The 20,892-nt window shown below is 41.1% G+C and overlaps 1 protein-coding gene and 1 long non-coding RNA gene across 12 annotated transcripts in view; one reads left to right on the top strand and one right to left on the bottom strand.

Annotated features, from left to right (window-relative positions):
* LOC111958861 (polycomb protein SCMH1) overlaps positions 1 to 14,463 on the bottom strand; it is a 45,489-nt gene extending 31,026 nt beyond the window's left edge. For 2 of the 11 annotated variants that reach the window (XM_070437389.1, XM_070437397.1), the window contains exons 1-8: positions 14,367 to 14,462; positions 13,793 to 13,866; positions 12,818 to 13,044; positions 10,054 to 10,121; positions 9,712 to 9,792; positions 8,157 to 8,227; positions 5,741 to 5,975; positions 5,001 to 5,089 (exon numbers count right to left, since the gene is read on the bottom strand). In XM_070437389.1, coding sequence (XP_070293490.1) covers positions 5,001 to 5,089; positions 5,741 to 5,975; positions 8,157 to 8,227; positions 9,712 to 9,792; positions 10,054 to 10,078 — 501 coding nt within the window. In that variant the 5' untranslated portion in view covers positions 10,079 to 10,121; positions 12,818 to 13,044; positions 13,793 to 13,866; positions 14,367 to 14,462. Of the gene's footprint in view, positions 1 to 5,000; positions 5,090 to 5,740; positions 5,976 to 6,090; positions 6,180 to 8,156; positions 8,228 to 9,711; positions 9,793 to 10,053; positions 10,122 to 12,817; positions 13,045 to 13,792; positions 13,867 to 14,176; positions 14,346 to 14,366 lie in introns of those variants that run through there. The other 9 variants (XM_070437393.1, XM_070437391.1, XM_070437394.1 and 6 more) reach the window with 9 other exon arrangements.
* A 3,493-nt stretch (positions 14,464 to 17,956) lies between these two features.
* LOC139023714 (uncharacterized) lies at positions 17,957 to 18,641 on the top strand. The gene is made up of 2 exons (XR_011474851.1): positions 17,957 to 18,369; positions 18,473 to 18,641. It is a non-coding gene; the product is annotated as an uncharacterized lncRNA (long non-coding RNA).
* The last annotated feature ends 2,251 nt before the right edge of the window (positions 18,642 to 20,892 follow it).

Below are 20,892 nucleotides of genomic sequence, written 5' to 3'. Positions count from 1 at the left end.
ATACTAATTGAGTGTATGTAAACTTCGGACCCACTGGGAATGTGATGAAATAAATAAAAGCTGAAATAAATCATTCTCTCTACTATTATTCTGACATTTCACATTCTTAAAATAAAGTGGTGATCCTAACTGACCTAAAACAGGGAATTTTTTTACTCTGATTAAATGTCAGGAATTGTGAAAAACTTAGTTTAAATGATGGTATACCTCTACTGGTATACCATCAAGCCCTGGTGTTTTTCCTGACTGAAAAGATTTTATTGCCTCAGGAAGTTCCTCTTCTGTAAGTTGGCCGTCACACAGGTCTTTCTGTAAATGTGTTAATTTTACATACTTTTTATTATTATAGAAATCATTACAGTTAACATCATTCAGTGGAAATGGAGGCGACAGAAAAGAAAACATTTGCCTAAAACATTTGCTTCCGCTTGCAAAATATAATTTGGTGAATCATGGATGACTCCATTTGTAACGAGTTTCTGTAAATTCTTTTTGGTAGCATTTCTATGTTGAAGATTCAAGATTTTAAAAAACAAACTTTTTCCAAATGTTCCATCCAATTCGCTATATATTTTTGTAATACATTACACTTGATCGTTCTTGAATAAGTACCTCCATTTCTTTTTGTTTTTCTTCTAACCTATTTTGTGCCTCTAGTACAGTTTCCATTACCATCTACCTGCGCTGTTACTTCCTCTATTTCCTTTATTAGTCCAATCTCTTTTGACCTAAACTGCTTTTGTTTAATGATGACTATTGTATTGAATGGCACATTTAAAAGTACATTTAAAAGTGTCCCATACAATAAGGGAACTGCTGTACCTATGAGGTGCAAAAAAGGTATGAATTATTTTGTCTTAGTTAAGAACAAATTGTGATCCAATAAGGGCTTTATAAAACGTACAATATCCCCGTCCATGTGGAAATTCTATACGAGTTATAAGGAGGTCAATTAGATGGTGGTCCGATCGCATTCGGTCTCCTATTAACACTTTTTTTTTTACTTTGATGCCAGCAAGAAGCCTCCTCCATGTGTATCTCACTAGTTAACGGTTTTACAGCCTCCATATATCCACTAGTTCTAATGTATCCATGCCAGCAGCATACCACCCTGCATACCACTGTTGGCTTGCTTCTGAAGCTAAGCAGGGTCGGTCCTGGTCAGTCCCTGGATGGGAGACCAGATGCTGCTGGAAGTGGTGTTGGAGGGCCAGTAGGAGGCACTCTTTCCTCTGGTCTAAAAAATATCCCAATGCCCCAGGGCAGTGATTGGGGACACTGCCCTGTGTAGGGTGCCGTCTTTTGGATGGGACGTTAAACGGGTGTCCTGACTCTCTGAGGTCATTAAAGATCCCATGGCACTTATCGTAAGAGTAGGGGTGTTAACCCCGGTGTCCTGGCTAAATTCCCAATCTGGCCCTCAAACCATCTTGGTCACCTAATAATCCCCAGTTTATAATTGGCTCATTCATCCCCCTCCTCTCCCCTGTAACTATTCCCCAGGTCGTTGCTGCAAATGAGAACGTGTTCTCAGTCAACTTACCTGGTAAAATAACGGTAAAATAAAAAATAAAAAAATCTCCTTAAGTGCTTGAGGGGGATAGTTTGTAGTGTGATTTCCTTTACGATCCATTGAGGTACTTAAAACCGTATTATAATCTCCCACCATAATAATAGATGGATTCGTTGCTTGTGATCTCAATAGATTATTATATACATTTTCAAAGAAGTGTGGATCATCATTATTTGGCACATATAGATGAATTAACCATATCTGTTTTTGGTCCAATAGAATATTTAAAATAATAATAATAATCTTCCTTGCGGATCTGTTTGCACAATCGGATCAAAATGTGCATTAATTAGTTTAATCACCCCTTTTGAGTTTCTTTGCCCATGACAAAAATATATTTATCCCGCCCGGTCCTTTTTCCACCCAACCTCATCTATATTTGTAAGATGAGTTTCCTGTAAACAATATATATTTTATTCTTTCTTTTTTAGCCTCGTAAAAATGTCATTTTTTTATGATCAGCTAAGCCATTACAATTATAACTGGCTATACTTATTTCCCCACTTACCATAATGATGCTTTTTAAGAGAACTAACCAAATAACACATGGGTAAACAGTCCCCCCAAAATAGTAACAATAGACAATATTGATAGAATTAATAACAGCACAATCTTATATAATGCTCATATTTAGAAAGTCCTAGCAAAGGCTATAAGCATGTCAGCCCAGCCTGCTTAGTTCACTGGATACAGTTGAATGTGAACCCATTAGAATCACCTGGATTTCTGCATAAATTGGTCATAAAATTTGATCTGATATTCATCTAAGTCACAACAATAGACAAACACAGTCTTCTTAAACTAATAACACACAAACAATTATAATTGTTCGTGTCTTTTTTGAACACACCGTGTAAACATTCCCAGTGCAGGTTGGAAAAAGTATGTGAACCCTTGGATTTAGTAACTGGTTGACCCTCCTTTGGCAGCAATAACCTCAACCAAACGTTCTCTGTAGTTGCGGATCAGACCTGCACAACGGTCAGGAGGAATTTTGGACCATTCCTCTTTACAAAACTGTTTTAATTCAGCAATATTCTTGGGATATCTGGTGTGAACCGCTCTCCTGAGGTCATGCCACAGCCTCTCAAATCGGGTTGAGGTCAAGACTGACTGGGCCACTCCAGAAGGCGTATTTTCTTCTGTTCAAGCCATTCTGTTGCTGATTTACTTCTGTCTTGTTGTCCTGTAGCATCACCTAACTTCTGTTGCGCTTCAATTGGCGGACAGATAGCCTTACATTCTCCTGCAAAATGTCTTGATAGAACTTGGGAATTAATTTTTCTGTCGATGATAGCAAGCTGTCAAGGCCCTGAGGCAGCCGCAAACTATGATGCTCCCTGCACCATAGTTTCACAGTTGGGATGAGGTTTTGATGTTGGTGTGCTGGGCCTTGTTTTCTCCACACATAGTGTTGTGTGCTCCTTCCAAACACATCTTTAGTTTCATCTGTCCACAAAATATTTTGCCAGTAGCGCTGTGGAACATCCAGGTGCTCTTTTGCGAACTTCAGATGTGCAGCAATGTTTGTTTTGGACAGCATTGGCTTCTTTATTCTTGTTTAGTGTTTTATGTATTGTAGACTCGTCAACAGAGATGATAGCATCTTCCAGAGATGTCTGTAAGTCTTTAGCTGACACTCTAGGATTCCTCTTAACCTCATTGAGCATTCTGCACTGTGCTCTTGCAGTCATCTTTGCAGGACAGCCACTCCTAGGGTGAGTAGTATAGTAAAGTAGTAAAAATATTTTATTTTTCTCCCTCACCCCTCTCTTCTGATCACATTTCCACGAGGTTGATAAAGTGTTGAAGGAGTGATGTGTTGGTTCTTTTATCAGTTTTGATGACCGAGGAAAGTGTGTTTATTAAGTCAGTCAAAACAGAAAATGTGTCAGTCTGTCTCTTGTGATAACAGTAAACTACTTGTGAACATTTCTGAATTATATAATATATAATTATAGTATAGTGCTAATTATATATAGTGCTGAAATTTCTCCATTTATAGACAATTTGTCTTACCGTGGACTGACTTTGAGATACTTTTGTAACCCTTTCCAGCTTTATGCAAGGCAACCATTCTTAATCTTAGGTCTTCTGAGATCTCTTTTGTTCGAGGCATGGTTCACATCAGGCAATGCTGCTTGTGAATAGCAAACTCAAATTTTGTGAGTGTTTTTTAATGGGGCAGGGCAACTCTAACCAAAATCTCTCACATACTTTCCCCAACCTATACTGTGAATGTTTAAATTATGTATTCAATATAGACAGGAAAAATACAATACTTTGTGTTATTAGTTTAAGCACACTGTGTGTCTATTGTTGTGATTTAGATGAAGGTCAAATTTATGCAGAAATCCAGGAATATCCAAAGGGTTCACATACTTTTTCTTGCCACTGTATATATATCGCAAGACCAGTTCTGTCACGAATATCACCGAAGGTGGCTCCCCTTCCCGTTCGGGTGGGGCTCGGCGGTCGTCATCACCGGTCTACTAGCTGCCACCGATCCCTTTTTCCCTTTTCGTTTGTTTTTGTCTAATTGTTTTCACCTGTTCCTTGTTGGGGTTTTTGGGTTGGTGTTATTTAAGTTCGATTAGCCCGCTTGTGTTTGTGCGGACTTGTTTGTGTTATGTGAGAGGTGTTCTTTATTTATATGGGTTTTCCGCTGTCCGGTTAGATACCAGTGTGTACTTAGGTGGAGTGGATTACGCCTATGTTCGGCGTTACCTATTGTACGTTTTTTGGTTGGACATTAAAGCGTGTTTTTCCCCGTAACCTCTGCTCTCTGCGCCTGACTCCACAACCATTCACTCTTTGAGCGTTACAAGTTCTTTATTTCCATTACATGCAAGACATATTTCATGAAATCATGTTTTATTCAGGCAAAAAAAACGAAGGAAAAAGAAACAGATTCTAACGGCCGCTAATGACTGCAAGTAAAAACGTATCTTAGGCATCACACTACCCTTAAAGGAATACAACAAGTTAAACTTACAATTGACTCTGACACAGCCATAGCATGATAGCCAAGAATACATGCAGTACTGAGAAACCAGAACGAGTAAACCTGTAAAACCAACCCTCTCTCCATCCATACACATTTTGATTTTTATTCCAGTATCGTTGCGCTATCACCTCGTTTACACCTAGGCCTATATCATTAGGATCAATAAAAGGTAGCATAAATAGCTTAAATAGAAATATTTAATATACTTATTTTTTAGAGAAGTGGATCCATAAGCCAGTGGTGTTAGTTCTACCGTTAACTTTAATCAGTTTTTCTGCAACCATAATAAATACAAATGGCCATCAATGGAAAGTTTAGCTACATAGGTGTATATGTTGGGAAAGGGAGTGTGTATATGTGTACAGGTATGCTTTATAAACTGGTCTATATCGAGAGCGTGTGCTGCTTTGTGACAGGTACCTTGTGAAAGATGCGTGCTGGGGCCATTTCGGCACCGTTGAGTGTTTTTAGAAGGAACATGGGCCAGGATGATGCGTTCAGACGGAAGCCTGTGGGAGAAGTACAGACACTTAAAAAAAAAAAACTCTCATCCATGCACAGTAGACGAGACCCTTCATTAATGTGCATGGGGTGGGGCCAGACATCTTTTGATATTAGCTGACACCTAGTGGACATTTAGGGAATTGCACCAAATCACACTATTACACACAGGTGTATGTATTTGCATTTTTTTTCTTTTTAATTACCTTAATTTAACTAGGCAAGTCAGTTAAGAACAAATTCTTATTTACAATGACGGCCTACAACGGCCAAACCCGGACAACGCTGGGCCAATTGTGCGCCGCCCTATGGGACTCCCAATCACGGCCGGTTGTGATACAGCCTAGAATACAGCCAAGAAAACAAACTGACGCAAATGGGCCGATAACAGTGAGGGACTTACATTAAATTTGTCCAATAAGAAACTCTCGTTTTCATTACAAAAATATTTTCCGTTGCACGTTTTGCTACAGTGTGCACTAATTAATAGACCCCAGTATACATCAGTCTGGTGTAAATCTAATTGAGGAAGGTAAGTAGCACTGTGTGACAGCAAACAATTTAATGATCCAAGATTTAAAAAAAATAATAGGGCACATCATATCCATAATGGGTATGTAGTATCGGAGCGTGAGACTGTGTTTCTCTCTCCTCCTCACCCAATGGCGGCTGCAGCATTCCCGCGTTCTTCTCGCAGTTGCCGATAGGCTGGATCTCCGACGAGTCCACCAGGCGCCAGAAGTCGTTCTTGTTGTCGGAGCCGTCGAGGCGCAGGCGCAGCCGCGATCCCGTCAGGCCCACCACTGTAGCAATGCAGGTGGACGTTGTGTTCCGAGGGTCCTGCGCCTCCAGCTTCATGCCCGCCTTGAACTCGTTCACTGGAGGCGTTGCACCCTGGAGAGGTAGGGGAAGGTCAGAGAGGCACGCAATGATGCTGGACAGATTCAACATGCTGAGACAGGAAGACGGCATCAAGCAAGACTATGTATCGAAGGTGAGTTGAACTCACGCTGTGGTGACGAGGTAGCCCCGCACGCAACTTGAAATCAGTGTCACCCCTCGACCCAAGAGGGAATTTCTTCTCAGCCTAATGGTTCCCTACAAAAAAATCCCGCCACTTAGCAAATTTCAGGTCTTGTGAGTGGAAATTTGAATGTTGTGAGCATTCTGTGCAACTTGCACACGTTTACTGTGAACACTGGCTGTACCCGCTTTAATGATAGTTTTAGTCAGTGGCCAAGCAGGCTATTAGGGTATAATATAGGCCTATCAAAAAGTTCTACAAACAAAACCAATGGAGCAAATGCATCCCATAAAATGTTCACATGGAAATAGCTAATGATTTCTATTATATACACTACCGTTCAAAAGTTTGGGGTCACCTAGAAATGTCCTTGTTTTTGAAAGAAAAGCCTATTTTCTGTCCATTAAAATAACATCAAATTGATCAGAAATACAGTGTAGACAATGTTAATGTTGTAAATGACTATAGTAACTGGAATCGGCAGATTCTTTATGGAATATCTACATAGGCATACAGAGGCCCATTATCAGTAAGAGGAGCTGCCTAGAAGGCCAGCATCCCGGAGTCGCCTCTTCACTGTTGACGTTCAGACTTGTGTTTTGCGGGTACTATTTAATGAAGCTGCTAGTTGAGGACTTGTGAGGCGTCTGTTTTTCAAACTAGACACTCTAATGTACTTGTCCTCTTGCTCAGTTGTGCACCGGGGCCTCCCACTCCAGTTTATATTCTAGTTAAAGCCAGTTTGCCAGTACGAGATCTTCAGGTTCTTGGCAATTTCTCGCATGGAATAACCTTCATTTCTCAGAACAAGAATAGACTGACAAGTTTCAGAAGAAAGTCTTTGTTTCTGGCCATTTTGAGCCTGTAATCGAACCCACAAATGCTGATGCTCCAGATACTCAACTAGTCTAAATAAGGCCAGTTTTATTCCATCTTTAATCAGAGCAACAGTTTTCAGCTGTGCTAACAATTGCAAAAGGGTTTTCAAACGATCAATTAGCCTTTTAAAATGATAAACTTGGATTAGCTAACACAACGTGCCCTTGGAACACAGGAGTGCTGGTTGTTGATATTGGGTCTCATCTACATAGGCGTACAATTCAATAAAAAATTTATTCAGCCGTTTCCAGCTACAATAGTAATATACAACATTAACAATGTCTACCCTGTATTTCTGATCAATTTGATGTTATTTTAATGGACAAAAAAAACTTGCTTTTCTTTCAAAAACAGGGACATTTCAAAGTGACGTCAAACTTTTGAACGGTAGTGTGTGTGAGGATATATATATGTATATACATACATACATACATATACAGTTGAAGTCAGAAGTTTACATACACCTCAGCCAAATACATTTAAACTCAGTTTTTCACAATTCCTGACATTTAATCCTAGTAAAAATTCCCTGTCTTAAGTTAGGATCACCACTTTATTTTAAGAATGTGAAATGTCAGAATAATAGTAGAGAGAATGATTTATTTCAGCTTTTATTTCTTTCATCATATTCCCAGTGGGTCAAGTTTACATTCACTCAATTAGTATTTGGTAGCATTGCCTTTAAATTGTTTAACTTGGGTCAAACGTTTTGGGTAGCCTTCCACAAGCTCCACACAATAAGTTGGGTGAATTTTGGCCCATTCCTCCTGACAGAGCTGGTGTAACTGAGTCAGGTTTTTAAAGCCTCCTTGCTCGCACACGCTTTTCAGTTTTGCCCATAAATGTTCTATGTTCTAATACTAATTGAGTGTATGTAAACTTCTGACCCACTGGGAATGTGATGAAATTAATAAACGCTTAAATGAATAATTCTCTACTATTATTCTGACATTTCACGTTCTTAAAATAAAGTGGTGATCCTAACTGACCTAAGACAGGGAATTTTTACTTGGATTAAATGTCAGGAATTGTGAAAAACTGAGTTTAAATGTATTCGGCTAAGGTGTATGTAAACTTCCGACTTCAACTGTAGATGCTGCTCACATAGGATAGTAGCATGCCCTGACATTTTGGTGAGGAGGATATACTGTAGTCTGATTAAGGGGGCTTACCTGTCTGAAGCAGTGCGCAGGTGCAGCACTCGCACCTGTTTCCTTCAGGTATTTGTCCCAACTGAAGTGACCTGTGGGACAGAAAAAGCACAATGGCTGATTTTTGTTGTCTGCTGTTATGTTTTTGTGTGAATGTGTGTGGTTTTGGGGTTCAGTGTTGTGGTATGTGCTAGTGTTAAGGTGTCCCCATGCCTCCCAGCCGAAACCGTTCGGAAGAGTTTGTGCATAAATTATGACAACATTTTGGGACGTGTTTGTTCGTTTTGAACTTCGGTAAGGTTTATTTTTTTCTGTTGTTCGGACACACATTTTTTTCTTGAGGCAAGCCGAAGTCGGTAGCCGAAGTCTACGCCCCCTTCGTTGGTCAACAGTAAAGATTCTCCAGTAAAGTCTTTGCTGTCATTCAACGAGAGATGACTCATTTTCATGCACATTTTTCATTGAGAAATACTGCACCAAACATCTTACGTTAGATGTAAAATTGCACGACTAAAATCTCCTCTGCAAAAACTTCAAAATGAATGACAGATTTCTTGAATTATCTTAGATTAATTCTGACTATTTTGAGGAAGTGTATACTGGCTACAGCGTCTCAAAATGGACAAACAGTACTATTACCGTTTTTTTCTCATTTTTCAAGCGAATGTATTTTAAGGTAGAATGCTTGTTCGGTTTGCCTAGCCGACTTTTGCCTGACGCCTTTAGAACAGTGTTATAGCCAGGGGTTGGAACTGGTTCAGGGAACAGGCATTTTTTTGTAGTCCCACAAAAAAAAACAAAGCCCTCACTCAGAAACATATTCCAGTGTCTGCTTGCAAGCTGAAAATCTTTGCCAGGGTATGTGTTTAGCCTACCTGCCCCTCCGAAGCATAGGCTACTGTACTGACGTTACAAGTGTGATTCAGAAGATGTGGAGACAGATTTTGTATTAGCTAGAGAAGAATAGATTAGCTTTTTCCAATGCTTGTTAAGGATACTATAGTAGTAGTTATCACGTTTCGCGTTGAATTTATTAACTACAAAAAGGTAAGACATGTTTTTAATTCTGGTGCCGCTCTGCACACACAAGCTTGTTAATTATCTAGCTCAAGCTTGTTAGCCATATAGGTCAAAGGACAGTCAAAGTTCCTCTATAGAAGCCGCTCCTCCTAGGTATAATTCTGGGGACCCAGATAATGCATGTCATAAGATGCTCAGTGCTTCAAGCCTCCTCCTCAACTCTCTCTTGCTCTCTTCCCACCCCGTAAAATTTTAGTCGCAATAATATAATGAGCTAAATGTAAAAATAAACAGTTGATTTAACAGGTTAAAAAAGGAACAGAAAATATGAACCAGTACTTTTTGGGGATTCGAACCGGTTCAGAACTTTATTTTGCTGGTCGGGAACAGTGGAACGAAACGAACAAAAATTCGGTTTCTGTTCAGAATGAAACAATTGGAAAATAATTTGGGTTCCAACCCCTGGTTATAACTGAATATGAATGCGTTTGAGTAAGGATGTTGTTTTCATTCAGCAGTGATTCATCTGAGAAAGTTGGTGTGTGTGGTAATGTACCTCCTTGGTACTGCGATGGGACCCGGGAGGGACGGCCACTTCGGGCATGCTTGATCTGCCTGCCATCTTTCCACTCAATAGCTAGAGGAGAGAGCAGGGCACAACGTTTCAGAGACACCATTCCATTAATCAACTATCTATTCATAACTAGAAGAAATTCACTTGATCTTTAGCAACTGTCAATGAGATGTGTGAGTCCAAACTATCACATCAGCATCTGAGACTTTTATACACACATTAAAGTAGCCTAAATATAGGACCCTTCTTGAGCAGCATCATTAGAAGATGTACATTATGCTTTTCAAATGGACAATTGCATTCCATTTCTTAACATGACATTACCTTTTTGTGGCACTGGCTTCCTCATGTCCAGTAATACTGACTAAGTTCAAGACACAATAGTCCACTCTCTAAAGAAGGGAAACGAGAGGGGGAAACAACATTGAAGTAAACACAAACCATTTGATACTTCCCCCTTCATGTTAGGTCAGAATTTAGGTCCAATTTGGACCTTTATTCTACATTGTTGTGTTCAAGAAGCCAGTCTGATGTAGCCTATACTAGTGCTAGCCTGGTTAGCCTTTTAAGGTTGATTCCAGCATTATGGACATTACATTTGCACGCAAAATCAAAACTTTAATTTCTAACAGAATGGACAAACAAAATATAATATATGTGTATGTCTGTCGTACCCCTTAAGGGAAGCGTATACCCCCAAAATAACTGACTTCTAAATATTGGCATGTTGGAGAAATAAAGCAAAAATTACCGTCATGGATGTTAGAGTCTACGGTATCCAATATTTTTATTTTATTTTGACCAACAGGTATGTTACCTGTGTAGTTACTCCTCTAAGAAAGCCAATGGTCCACATGTCTCTATCATAATCCATGAAAAGTTTATTGGAGTTCTTACTCTTGCATGTTGGCCAAGATTTGGGTGACTCAACGGAGGCTAGAGAAGAAATGTGGTCAAAAATCTGGAAAACAGCATAGCGTCAGCTAGGCTGGATGCTGTGCGAGAACTAAGGCAAACTGACAGGCTCACTGTTGAACTTATCTTTCTTCTCAAATCCGGAGGACATAAAACAATATAGAGGTAAGATAGATATCGATTTTGAGACATGACATGTATACTGAACAAAAATATAAATGCAACTTGTAAAGTGTTGGTCCCATGTTTCATGAGCGGAAATAAAAGAACCCCAGAAATGATCCATACGCACAAAAAGCTGTTCTACTTGGCTAAAATAATCCATCCAGCTGACAGGGGTGGCATATCAAGAAGCTGATTAAACAGTATGGTCATTACACAGGTGCACCTTGTGCTGGGGACAATAAAAGGCCATTCTAAAATGTGCAGTTTTGTCACAACACAATGCCACAGATGTCTCAAGTTGACGGAGTGTGCAATTGGAATGCTGACTGCAGGAATGTCCACCAGAGCTGTTGCCAGATAATTTCATGTTCATTTCTCTACCATAAGCCGCCTTCAACATTGTTTTAGAGAGTTTGGCAGTACGTCCAACCGGCCTCACAATCACAGACCACGTGTAACCACGCTAGCCCAGGATCTCCACATCTGGCTTCTTCACCTGTGGGATCGTCTGAAACCAGCCACCCGGACAGCTGGTGAAACTCTGGGTTTGCACAACCAAAACATTTCTGCGAAAACTGTCAGAAACCGTCTCAGGGAAGCTCATCTGCATGCTCGTCGTCCTCACTAGGGTCTTGACCTGACTGCAGTTCGGCGTCGTAACCGACTTCAGTGGGCAAATGCTCACCTTCGATGGCCACTGGCACGCTGGAGAAGTGTGCTCTTTACGGATGTGTGGGTGAGCAGTTAGCAGATGTCAACGTTGTGAACAGAGTGCCCGAAGGTGGCGGTGGGGTTATGGTATGGGAAGGCATAAGCTACAAAAATATAAATGCAACCATTTCAAAGATTTTACTGAGTTACAGTTTCTAAGTAAATATGTCAATTGAAATAAATTATGAATTTCACATAACGGGGAATACAGATATGCATATTTTGGTCACAGATACTTTAAAAAAAAGGTAGGGGCGTGGGTCAGAACCTGTCAGTATCTGGTGTGCAGCGCGACACATCGCCTTCGCATAGAGTTGATCAAGCTGTTGATTGTGGCCTGTGGAATGTTGTCCCACTCCCCTTCAATGTCTGTGTGAAGTTGCTGGATATTGGCAGGAACTGGAACACGCTGTCGTACACGTTCCAGAGCACCCCAAACATGCTCAATAGATGACATGTCCTGCGAGTACGCAGGCCATGGAAGAACTGGGACATTTTCAGCTTCCAGGGATTGTGTACAGATCCTTACGACATGGGGCCGTGCATTATGCTGAAACATGAGAGGATGGTGACGGATGAATGGCATGACAATGGCCCTCACAATCTCATCAGTGTCTCTCTGTATTCAAATTGCCATCGATAAAATGCAATTGTGTTTTTTGTCCGTAGCTTATGCCTGCCCATACCATAACCTCACCGCTACCATGAGGCACTCTGTTCACAACTTTGACATCAGTAAACTGCTCACCCACACGGCGCAATACACGTGGCCTGCAGTTGAGGCTGGTTGGACGTACTGCAAGCTTCTTGATATGCCACACCTGTCAGGTGGATGGATTATCTTGGCAAAGGAGAAATGCTGACTAACAGGGATATAAACAAATTTGTCCATTACATTTTAGAGAAATAAGCTTTTTGTGCGTATGGAACATTTCTGGGATCTTTTATTTCACCTCATGAAACATATTTTTGGTTCAGTAAATAAATAAAAGTGTTTTCCCCACTGGCGCCAACGATTTAGCAGCAGTGTTGCGTCGCTGCTGAATACATATAGGGGAAACACTGACAGTATGAAAATCTGAATGCCGCCCAACCTTAGGCCAGGTCCACTACACCCCCCCCCCGTGAGCCCTTTCGAAAAGCCATGAAATACGACGACTGAAATATCTTTGAGACTTGGCCACCTGTAATAGTCAAAATTCATACAATTTCCTACTTATAATTTTCAAAAAGCATGAACTCCAACATATAGACCGTAAGGATAATTATGGATGTGTTTCATTTGGAAATGACTAACTTTATTTTTGGATGCTCAGGTTGACTTTCCCACGGATTCGCTCTCAACACTCTCCCCTTCTGTCGGCCAGGCAGGGGGTCGGCGTTGGAGGCAGACGACAGGGTACAACAAAGAGGTGGCCCCAGCTGTCAGCAGACCTCAGTCACCCACCCAAACACACTCAGGGCTCACTGTTGACACAGACAACTCATCCCTGTTGGGGTATTGACGAAACAAGAGGACCCAGACTGGAGAAACAGAATGGGTAACATTATAGCCAATATAGGGTATTAATTTATTTAACTAGGCAAGTAAGTTAAGAACAAATTCCTATGTACAATGATGACCAGGCTGGGGATGTCTGGCTGGCAATCCTGGACTTGAGGGGCTTTGGCCCCTAACCCTGAGCCTAGGATAATTACCAGTTGGCTACAAGACACAGGTCATTAGGTCAGACAAACAAGTGGCGGAAATTATATTGGTCCTCAAAGTTGACTAGATTTGTTTAACATCAAGACACAGCAGTCACAGCTACTCACAAATCCATTGTTTATCAAATGCATGCAGCCAAGACATTGAAATGAATAGCAGATAAAGACAAATTGCCTAATTAATGCATATTTACCAAGTAGCCACGCTAATCACACCAACCATTTAAAAATATATCAACAACAAAGTAACCTTGCAGCCTTACTGTTTTTTCTCCTAACTGGTTTAGAATAACAGATGATTATTCATAAACACCAGCAGCAGTGCATCAGTAACTGTATCAAGCTAGCAAACTAGGTAGCTACATAATTTCAGCTGGCAATCAAATAGACTTTTAAATCAAGCTAGCCTTAAACTCAGTTACTGTAAATTTGCATGCTAGCTACCATTAGCTAAATTTACATTGGGCTAACAAGTGGTCATAAATAACGGTTTCAAACATGCAATACTAGACTATAGCAATGGAGGAGACACAAAAACAATAATCATAATATGCAATAAAAAAACCTTAAAAGATCATAACAGTCTTCAGTTGGTTCTCTGAATAGAAGTGCGCCTTTTTCCCAGCTCCCTCCTTTTTCCTTCCAAGAAAAAAATGACAGCGGGATTAACTACTAGACCAGCTCGCTTCTACGACCACTATTATTGACAATGACCCACGTCAATGCTGTACTAGCTATAAGGAAAATGAGCTACCATCATTAGTCCGTGTAATATGATTAAAATACCAATTGTTAAGTTAGCCTAGCTAGCATAAGATATCAAGGTTCCACACAAAGCCAACACACGGGACTCCCCTCAGGGGCAAAAGCCAAGCAATGCATCACGTTAGCTAGAAATTCAGCCAGCAAATATGTGCATTTAAGAGTGAGGATATGAAGCGGTACCTACCTCCAACCTAAAAACATGGGCATGCTCGAACAACCGCTAGCTAGCACCGTCAACACAGCATGCTAACGTGCAGGCTTTATGTTAGCTATCTATCGTTAAATAAATCAATAAATGCTAGATAAATTACCGGCTAAAAAGGGTGTTTGTTAAAAAGAGGACAGCGTGAAACAATATATTCGAGTCTGTTTACCTTGCTTTGAAATGTTTGTGTATTTTTTTATGTGGATTGAGCTAGTGGCTGTCCGCCATTTTTTTTCTTCTTCTTTAAATTTATATTGGCGGATGCATACACCGCCACCTACTGTACTGCAGTGTGAGGTTTCTTCTTCGTCTGTGGGATATATCAGCGGTTGGCATCCAACGTGATGGTGCATTACCTCCACCTACTGTACTGGAGTGTGGGCCAGAGACAGGGAGAAACTAAATCCTACCTGCCAGCCCCGTTGCTCTTAAAAAAGATAACAATATACTCTTTAAACTAATTTCATGTATCCCCTTCTCCCTCATACTAGATCTCAGCCTCTCTCTTTCCCCTGATACTGCCCACACTGTAGCAATACATCAAATCAAATTTAATTTGTCACATGCGCCAAATACAACAGGTGTAGAATGCTTACATGCTCCACAGTCTCTGTTTCTTGTCAATAATCACACTTTCCCATTGGATGCTTTCCTATCACATTTAAGGACTTATTCAACTGGCTGTGTCCCACCCTGTCACGACTTCCGTCGAAGTCGGTCCCTCTCCTTGTTCGGGCGGCGTTCGGGGGTCGACGTCACCGGCCTTCTAGCCATCGCCGATCCACTTTTCATTTTCCATTTGTTTTGTCCTTGTCTTACACACCTGGTTTCACTCCCCCAATTACTGGTTCATTATTTAACCCTCTGTTCCCCCATGTTTGTTTGTGAGTGATTGTTTGTATGTAATACGGGCCGTTATTGTTGGCTAGATTATTGCGTTGTATTATTGATTCTTTGAGTAAATTACGTTTATTACTCATATCTGTTGTTCTGCACCTGACTCCTCTACACCAGCTACACACAGGCTTATTACACACCCTTAATCTTGTAAAAATAGCCTCCTCTCTTCTGTCCCTTCCTGCCGTCCTCCCCTCCCTTGCTTTCTTATGTACTTGAAATAAATGCCTGACCTTAGTATCTCTTTTCCACTGCTCCTGCCATCTCTGCACCATCACTGCCCATATCAGGCTTTTTGCCTCTGCCTTGCAAAGAAGCCACTTCTCTCCAGGAAAAACATCAGGGACAGACTGATATTCTGCAAAAGGTACAGGGATTGGACTGCTGAGGACTGGGGTAAAGTCATTTTCTCTGATGAATCCCTTTTCTGATTGTTTGGGGCATCCGGAAAAAAGCTTGTCCGGAGAAGACAAGGTGAGCGCTACCATCAGTCCTGTGTCATGCCAACAGTAGAGCATCCTGAGACCATTTATGTGTGGGGTTGCTTCTCAGTCAAGAGAGTGGGCTCACTCACAATTTTGCCTAAGAACACAGCCATGAACAAAGAATGGTACCAACACATCCTCCAAAAGCAACTTCTGCCAACCATCCAGGAACAGTTTGGTGACGAACAATGCCTTTTCCAGCATGATGGAGCACCTTGCCATAAGGCAAAGTGATAACTAAGTGGCTCGGGGGAACAAAACATCGATATTTTGGGTCCATGGCCAGGAATCTCCCCAGACCTTAAACCCATTGTGAACTTGTGGTCAGTCCTCAAGAGGCGGGTGGACAAACAAACACACACAAATTCTGACAAACTCCAAGCATTGATTATGCAAGAATGGGCTGCCATCAGTCAGGATGTGGCCCAGAAGTTAATTGACAGCATGCCAGGGCGGATTGCAGAGGTCTTGAAAAAGAAGGGTCAACACTGCAAATATTGACTCTTTGCATCAACTTTATGTAATTGTCAATAAAAGCCTTTGACACTTATGAAATGCTTGTACTAATTATACTTCAGTATTCCATAGTAACATCTGACAAAAATATCTAAAGACAATGAAGCAGCAAACTTTGTGGAAATTAATATTTGTGTCATTCTCAAAAATGTTGGCCATGATTCATCAGACCAGGCAATGTTTCTCCAATGCTCCAGTGTTTTCTTTCCTTTGCCCACTGCAACTGCAGTTTCTTGTTTTTTATTGAAAAAAGTGTAACTCTGTAAGGTCTTCGGCTGTCATACCCCATTCGTGTCAAGGTACGACAAGTTGTCCATTCTTTTATAGGCCTTTGGGCACCAATGTTGTACTGGCCTGTCAGTTGACTAACTGTAGCCCGTATGTTTCTCTGCACAATTCGTGTCAGCCTCCTTTGTCCTCTTTCATCAGTGACCTATTTTTTACCACTGGCCTGCTGTTGGCTGGATGTCCTTTGGGTGGTGGACCATTCTTGATACACACTGGAAACTGTTGAGCGTGAAAAACCCAGCGGTGTTGCAGTTCTTGACACACTCAAACAGGAGCGCTTGGCAACTACCACCATACCCCGTTCAAAGACACTCAAATCTTTTGTCTTTCCCATTCACCCTCTGAATGGCACACATACACAATCCATGTCTCAATTGTCTCAAGGCTTAAAAATCCTTCTTTAACCTGTCTCCTCCCCTTCATCTACACTGATTGAATAATAAGGGATCATAGCTTTCACCTGGATTCACTGTTTTGTACGCTCAGTGTACTTTCCATTGTATGTATTGCAAGTTATAAAGGCATTCTAAGATGTGCAACATTCAAGTAAACACACCTTCCACCTTGATCCAGGTGTTGAAAATCTACAGCCTAATGACTGATGATCAGAGATGAATATGTGAAGGAATCCCTACAAAGGCAAAACGCAGTAACGAATTTGATAAAAAATCTTTGATATGTTGTAATAGCCAGGTATATTATCAGATTCATGTGGTATTTAGTTTCCTGACACAAGAACAAGCCAGTTGATCCGAAAATATCATATCTTAAGTAATTGCTGTCTGTCTAGACAGAAAAATACTTTTGAAGTCTGATTTTGCAGGAAAGAAAATTATGTAGTTTCTGCATTTTCCCTTTGTAGGGCGGGGCCGGGCCTACTAGAAAATATTTTCTATGGTCAAGGTGGGTAATAGTTATATAATTTGACTGGGGGCGCTGGGTGTGGGGAGTCAGATATATACACGTTTGTTTACCATTCATTCCCTTGTGTGATGTTCATGTTATATGTGCGTTTACACTTTAAAGAGAGCATGGGAGTTTGCCTTTGAATTCGGGTTTCTCTGTCAACACAATCAGATAAACAGATCACATGAATCTCTGATTTTGAAAAAAAATGCTACATCAGCAGCGCGATTCGCCTGCACCTTTTTCCAAATCAAATCAAATTTTATCTGGTTACATTCACGTGCTTAGCATATGTTATTGCGGGTGTAGCGAAATGCTTGTGCTTCTAGCTCCGACAGTGCAGTAATATCAAACAGTTTCACAACATATACCCAAAATACACGTAAATCTAAGTAAGGAATGGATTAAGAATATACAGTTGAAGTCGGAAGTTTACATACACCTTAGCCAAATACATTTAAACTCAGTTTCACAATTCCTGACATTTAATCCTAGTAAAAATTCCCTGTCTTAGGCCAGTTAGGATCACCACTTTATTTTAAGAATGTGAAACATCAGAATAATAGTAGAGAGAATTATTTATTTCAGCTTGTAATGGATTTCCTCTTCGTCTGAGGAGGAGTAGCAAGGATCGGACCAATGTGCAGCGTGGTAAGTGTCCATAATGAGATATTTAATAAATCCACCGAACAATGAACAAAATAACAAAAGTACAAACAAACAACCGAAACAGTCCCGTATGGTACTAAAACAGGAAACAACCACCCACAAAACACAATAGAAAACAGGCTACCTAAACATGGCTCCCAATCAGAGACAACGACTGACACCTGTCTCTGATTGTGTCACGAATCCCGCTTCCTGAGTCTGTTTTTGCCTGTGTTCTGTCCTGGAGTGTTTTTTCCGGTGTCCTGGAACGCACCCTGTCTGGTTGCCGGGCGACGTAGCTAGTTGGAGGATCTCTGAGTACCCGCACCTGTATCCCATCAGCTATCTGCACACCTGGTCCTGATCATCACCCCTCCACTTCATAAGCGCTGACCTGACATCCATTCCCTGCCGGATCGTTAGCCATGAACAGTATGTTGTGCCAGCGTATCAGCCTCCAGTTTGATAGAGTTTGTTTTGTTGTTTTGTACGTCTTGCTTGCCTTGAACTTACCTCTGTTTTTTTCTGTCTACAGTCATTCACCCGGAACACTCATCCCATCCCTACCTGGTCGTCGGTGACTTCAGTTACTTCCTTGGATCTGCTTACTCAATTCCATCAACTCACCTCCGCTGCCCGCTCCGCTACTTGGATTTTTCTATCACTACATTTAAACTTGTAAATAAATACTCACCTTCGTCTTACTCTCCTTGTCCTGGTCTGCTTCTGGGTTCTACTTTAGAGAACCGTGACAGATTGAGAACCATACTAGGCCAAACACATAGAAATATAACATAGAATGCCCACCCCAACTCACGCCCTGACCAACTAAAATAAAGACATAAAAAAGGAACTTAGGTCAGAACGTGACACAGCTTTTATATCTTTCATCACATTCCCAGTGGGTCAGAAGTTTACATACACTCAATTAGTATTTGGTAGCATTGCCTTTAAATTGTTGAACTTGGGTCAAACGTTTCACTTCACAAGGTCCCTTGCTGCTGTTCTGGGATTGATTTACACTTTTTGCACCAAAGTACATTAATCTCTAGGAGACATCTCTAGAGTCTCCTACCTGAGCGGTATGACGGCTGCATGGTCCCATGGTGTTTATACTTGCGTACTATTGTTTGTACAGATGAACGTGGTACCTTCAGCCGTTTGGAAATTGCTCCCAAGGATGAACCAGACTTGTGGAGGTCTACAATTATTTTCTGAGGTCTTGGCTAATTGTTTTGGATTTCCCCATGATGTCACGCAAAGAGGCATGAGTTTGAAGGTAGGCCTTGAAATACATCCACAGGTACACCTCCAGTTGACTCAAATGATGTCAATTAGCCTATCAGAAGCTTCTAAAGCCATGACAATTTTCTGGAATTTTCCAAGCTGTTTAAAGGCACAGTCAATTTAGTGTATGTCAACTTCTGACCCACTGGAATTGTGATACAGTGAATTATAAGTGAAATAATCTGTCCGTTAACAATTGTAGGAAAAATTACTTGTATCATGAACAAAGGAGATGTCCTAACCAACTTGCCAAAACTATAGTTTGTTAACAAGAAATTTGTGGAGTGGTTGAAAAATGAGTTTTAATGACTCCAACCTAAGTGTATGTAAACTTCCGTCTTCAACTGTATATACATACAGTATATGTCAGAGCGGCATAGGACTAAGATACAGTGGCATATTATAGAGTACAGTTTACACATATGAGATGAGTAATGCAAGATACGGAGACATTATTAAAGTTTTACATTTCCTTAAAGTGCCCAGAGATTCCTAGTCTATGTCTATAGGCAGCAGCCTCTGATGTGCTGGAGAAGGCTGTTTAACAGTCAGTGGTGTAGTCTAGAATACAATACAGTATATACATATGAAATGGGTGATACAATATGTAAACAATTTAAAAGTGACTAATATACCGTAGAATAGTGTGGAGTGCGGTTTATACTGTAAATATGAGATGAGTAATGCTAGATACGGAACATTATTAAAGTGGCTAGTGATCCATTTCTAAAAGTGGCCAGTGATTTCTAATCTATGACTATAGGCAGCCCTAATGTGTTAGTGATGGCTGTTTAACAGTCTGATGGCCTTGAGATAGAAGCTGTTTTTCAGTCTCTCTGTTCCAGCTTTGATGCACCTGTACTGACCTCGCCTTCTGGATGACAGCGGGGTGAACAGGCAGTGGCTCAAGTGGTTGATGTACTTGATGATCTTTTTGGCCTTCCTATGGCATCGGGTGCTGTAGGTGTTCAGGAGGGTGGGAAGTTTTCCCCCAGTAATGCGTTGGGCAGGCCGCACCACCCTCTTGAGAGCTTTGCGGTTGTGGGCGGTGCAGTTGCCGTAACAGGAGGTGACACAGCAAGACATGATGCTCTCAATTGTGCATCTGTAAATGTTTGTGAGGGTTTTAGGTGTTATTTCCCTGGCACCACACCGCAGCGAACGTGCAAATAGTAGGCCCGGAATGAAGCCTGACTAGTAGTGATTTAATGATGCTTTGGACATATTGCGGCCTCTGCGTCACACAGAGACACGCCATTTTCGATGGGCTCATCGGAGGGAGGTTTTTTTGTGGAGAAGCCACAGAGTTATTCAAGCTGTACTCGCCGGTTCATGTATTCTGACACATCCGAGTTTCTCCCTAAGGACAAAATGGTTTTACAGGTTATGCTCTAACTCTGCTTCTGTGCAGGAAATTGTCATATGTCCCTTTGCAACATATTCAGGGTCTCCTGTACCTCTACAGATATCAACATGAAAAGATTGAATGGTCCCCTTCATATCCTAAAGGGGAAGTATAAACTTTACCATCAAGTAGGGCTGAAGTCCAGAAATGTGCAGGATTAAATCATCACAGAAATGGAAACTACTGGCATCAACCTAGTCTCTAGTCCATGCCGAGTTCAAGGAGATGCCCCACTTGATGGTAAATTGCTCGGTCTGACCGCA

Source organism: Salvelinus sp. IW2-2015, linkage group LG35 (genome assembly GCF_002910315.2).
Source record: "Salvelinus sp. IW2-2015 linkage group LG35, ASM291031v2, whole genome shotgun sequence".
Classification (NCBI taxonomy): Eukaryota; Metazoa; Chordata; class Actinopteri; order Salmoniformes; family Salmonidae; genus Salvelinus; species Salvelinus sp. IW2-2015.
Note: the sequence above shows the minus strand (reverse complement) of the source record. Positions and strands in the feature narration are given on the sequence as shown.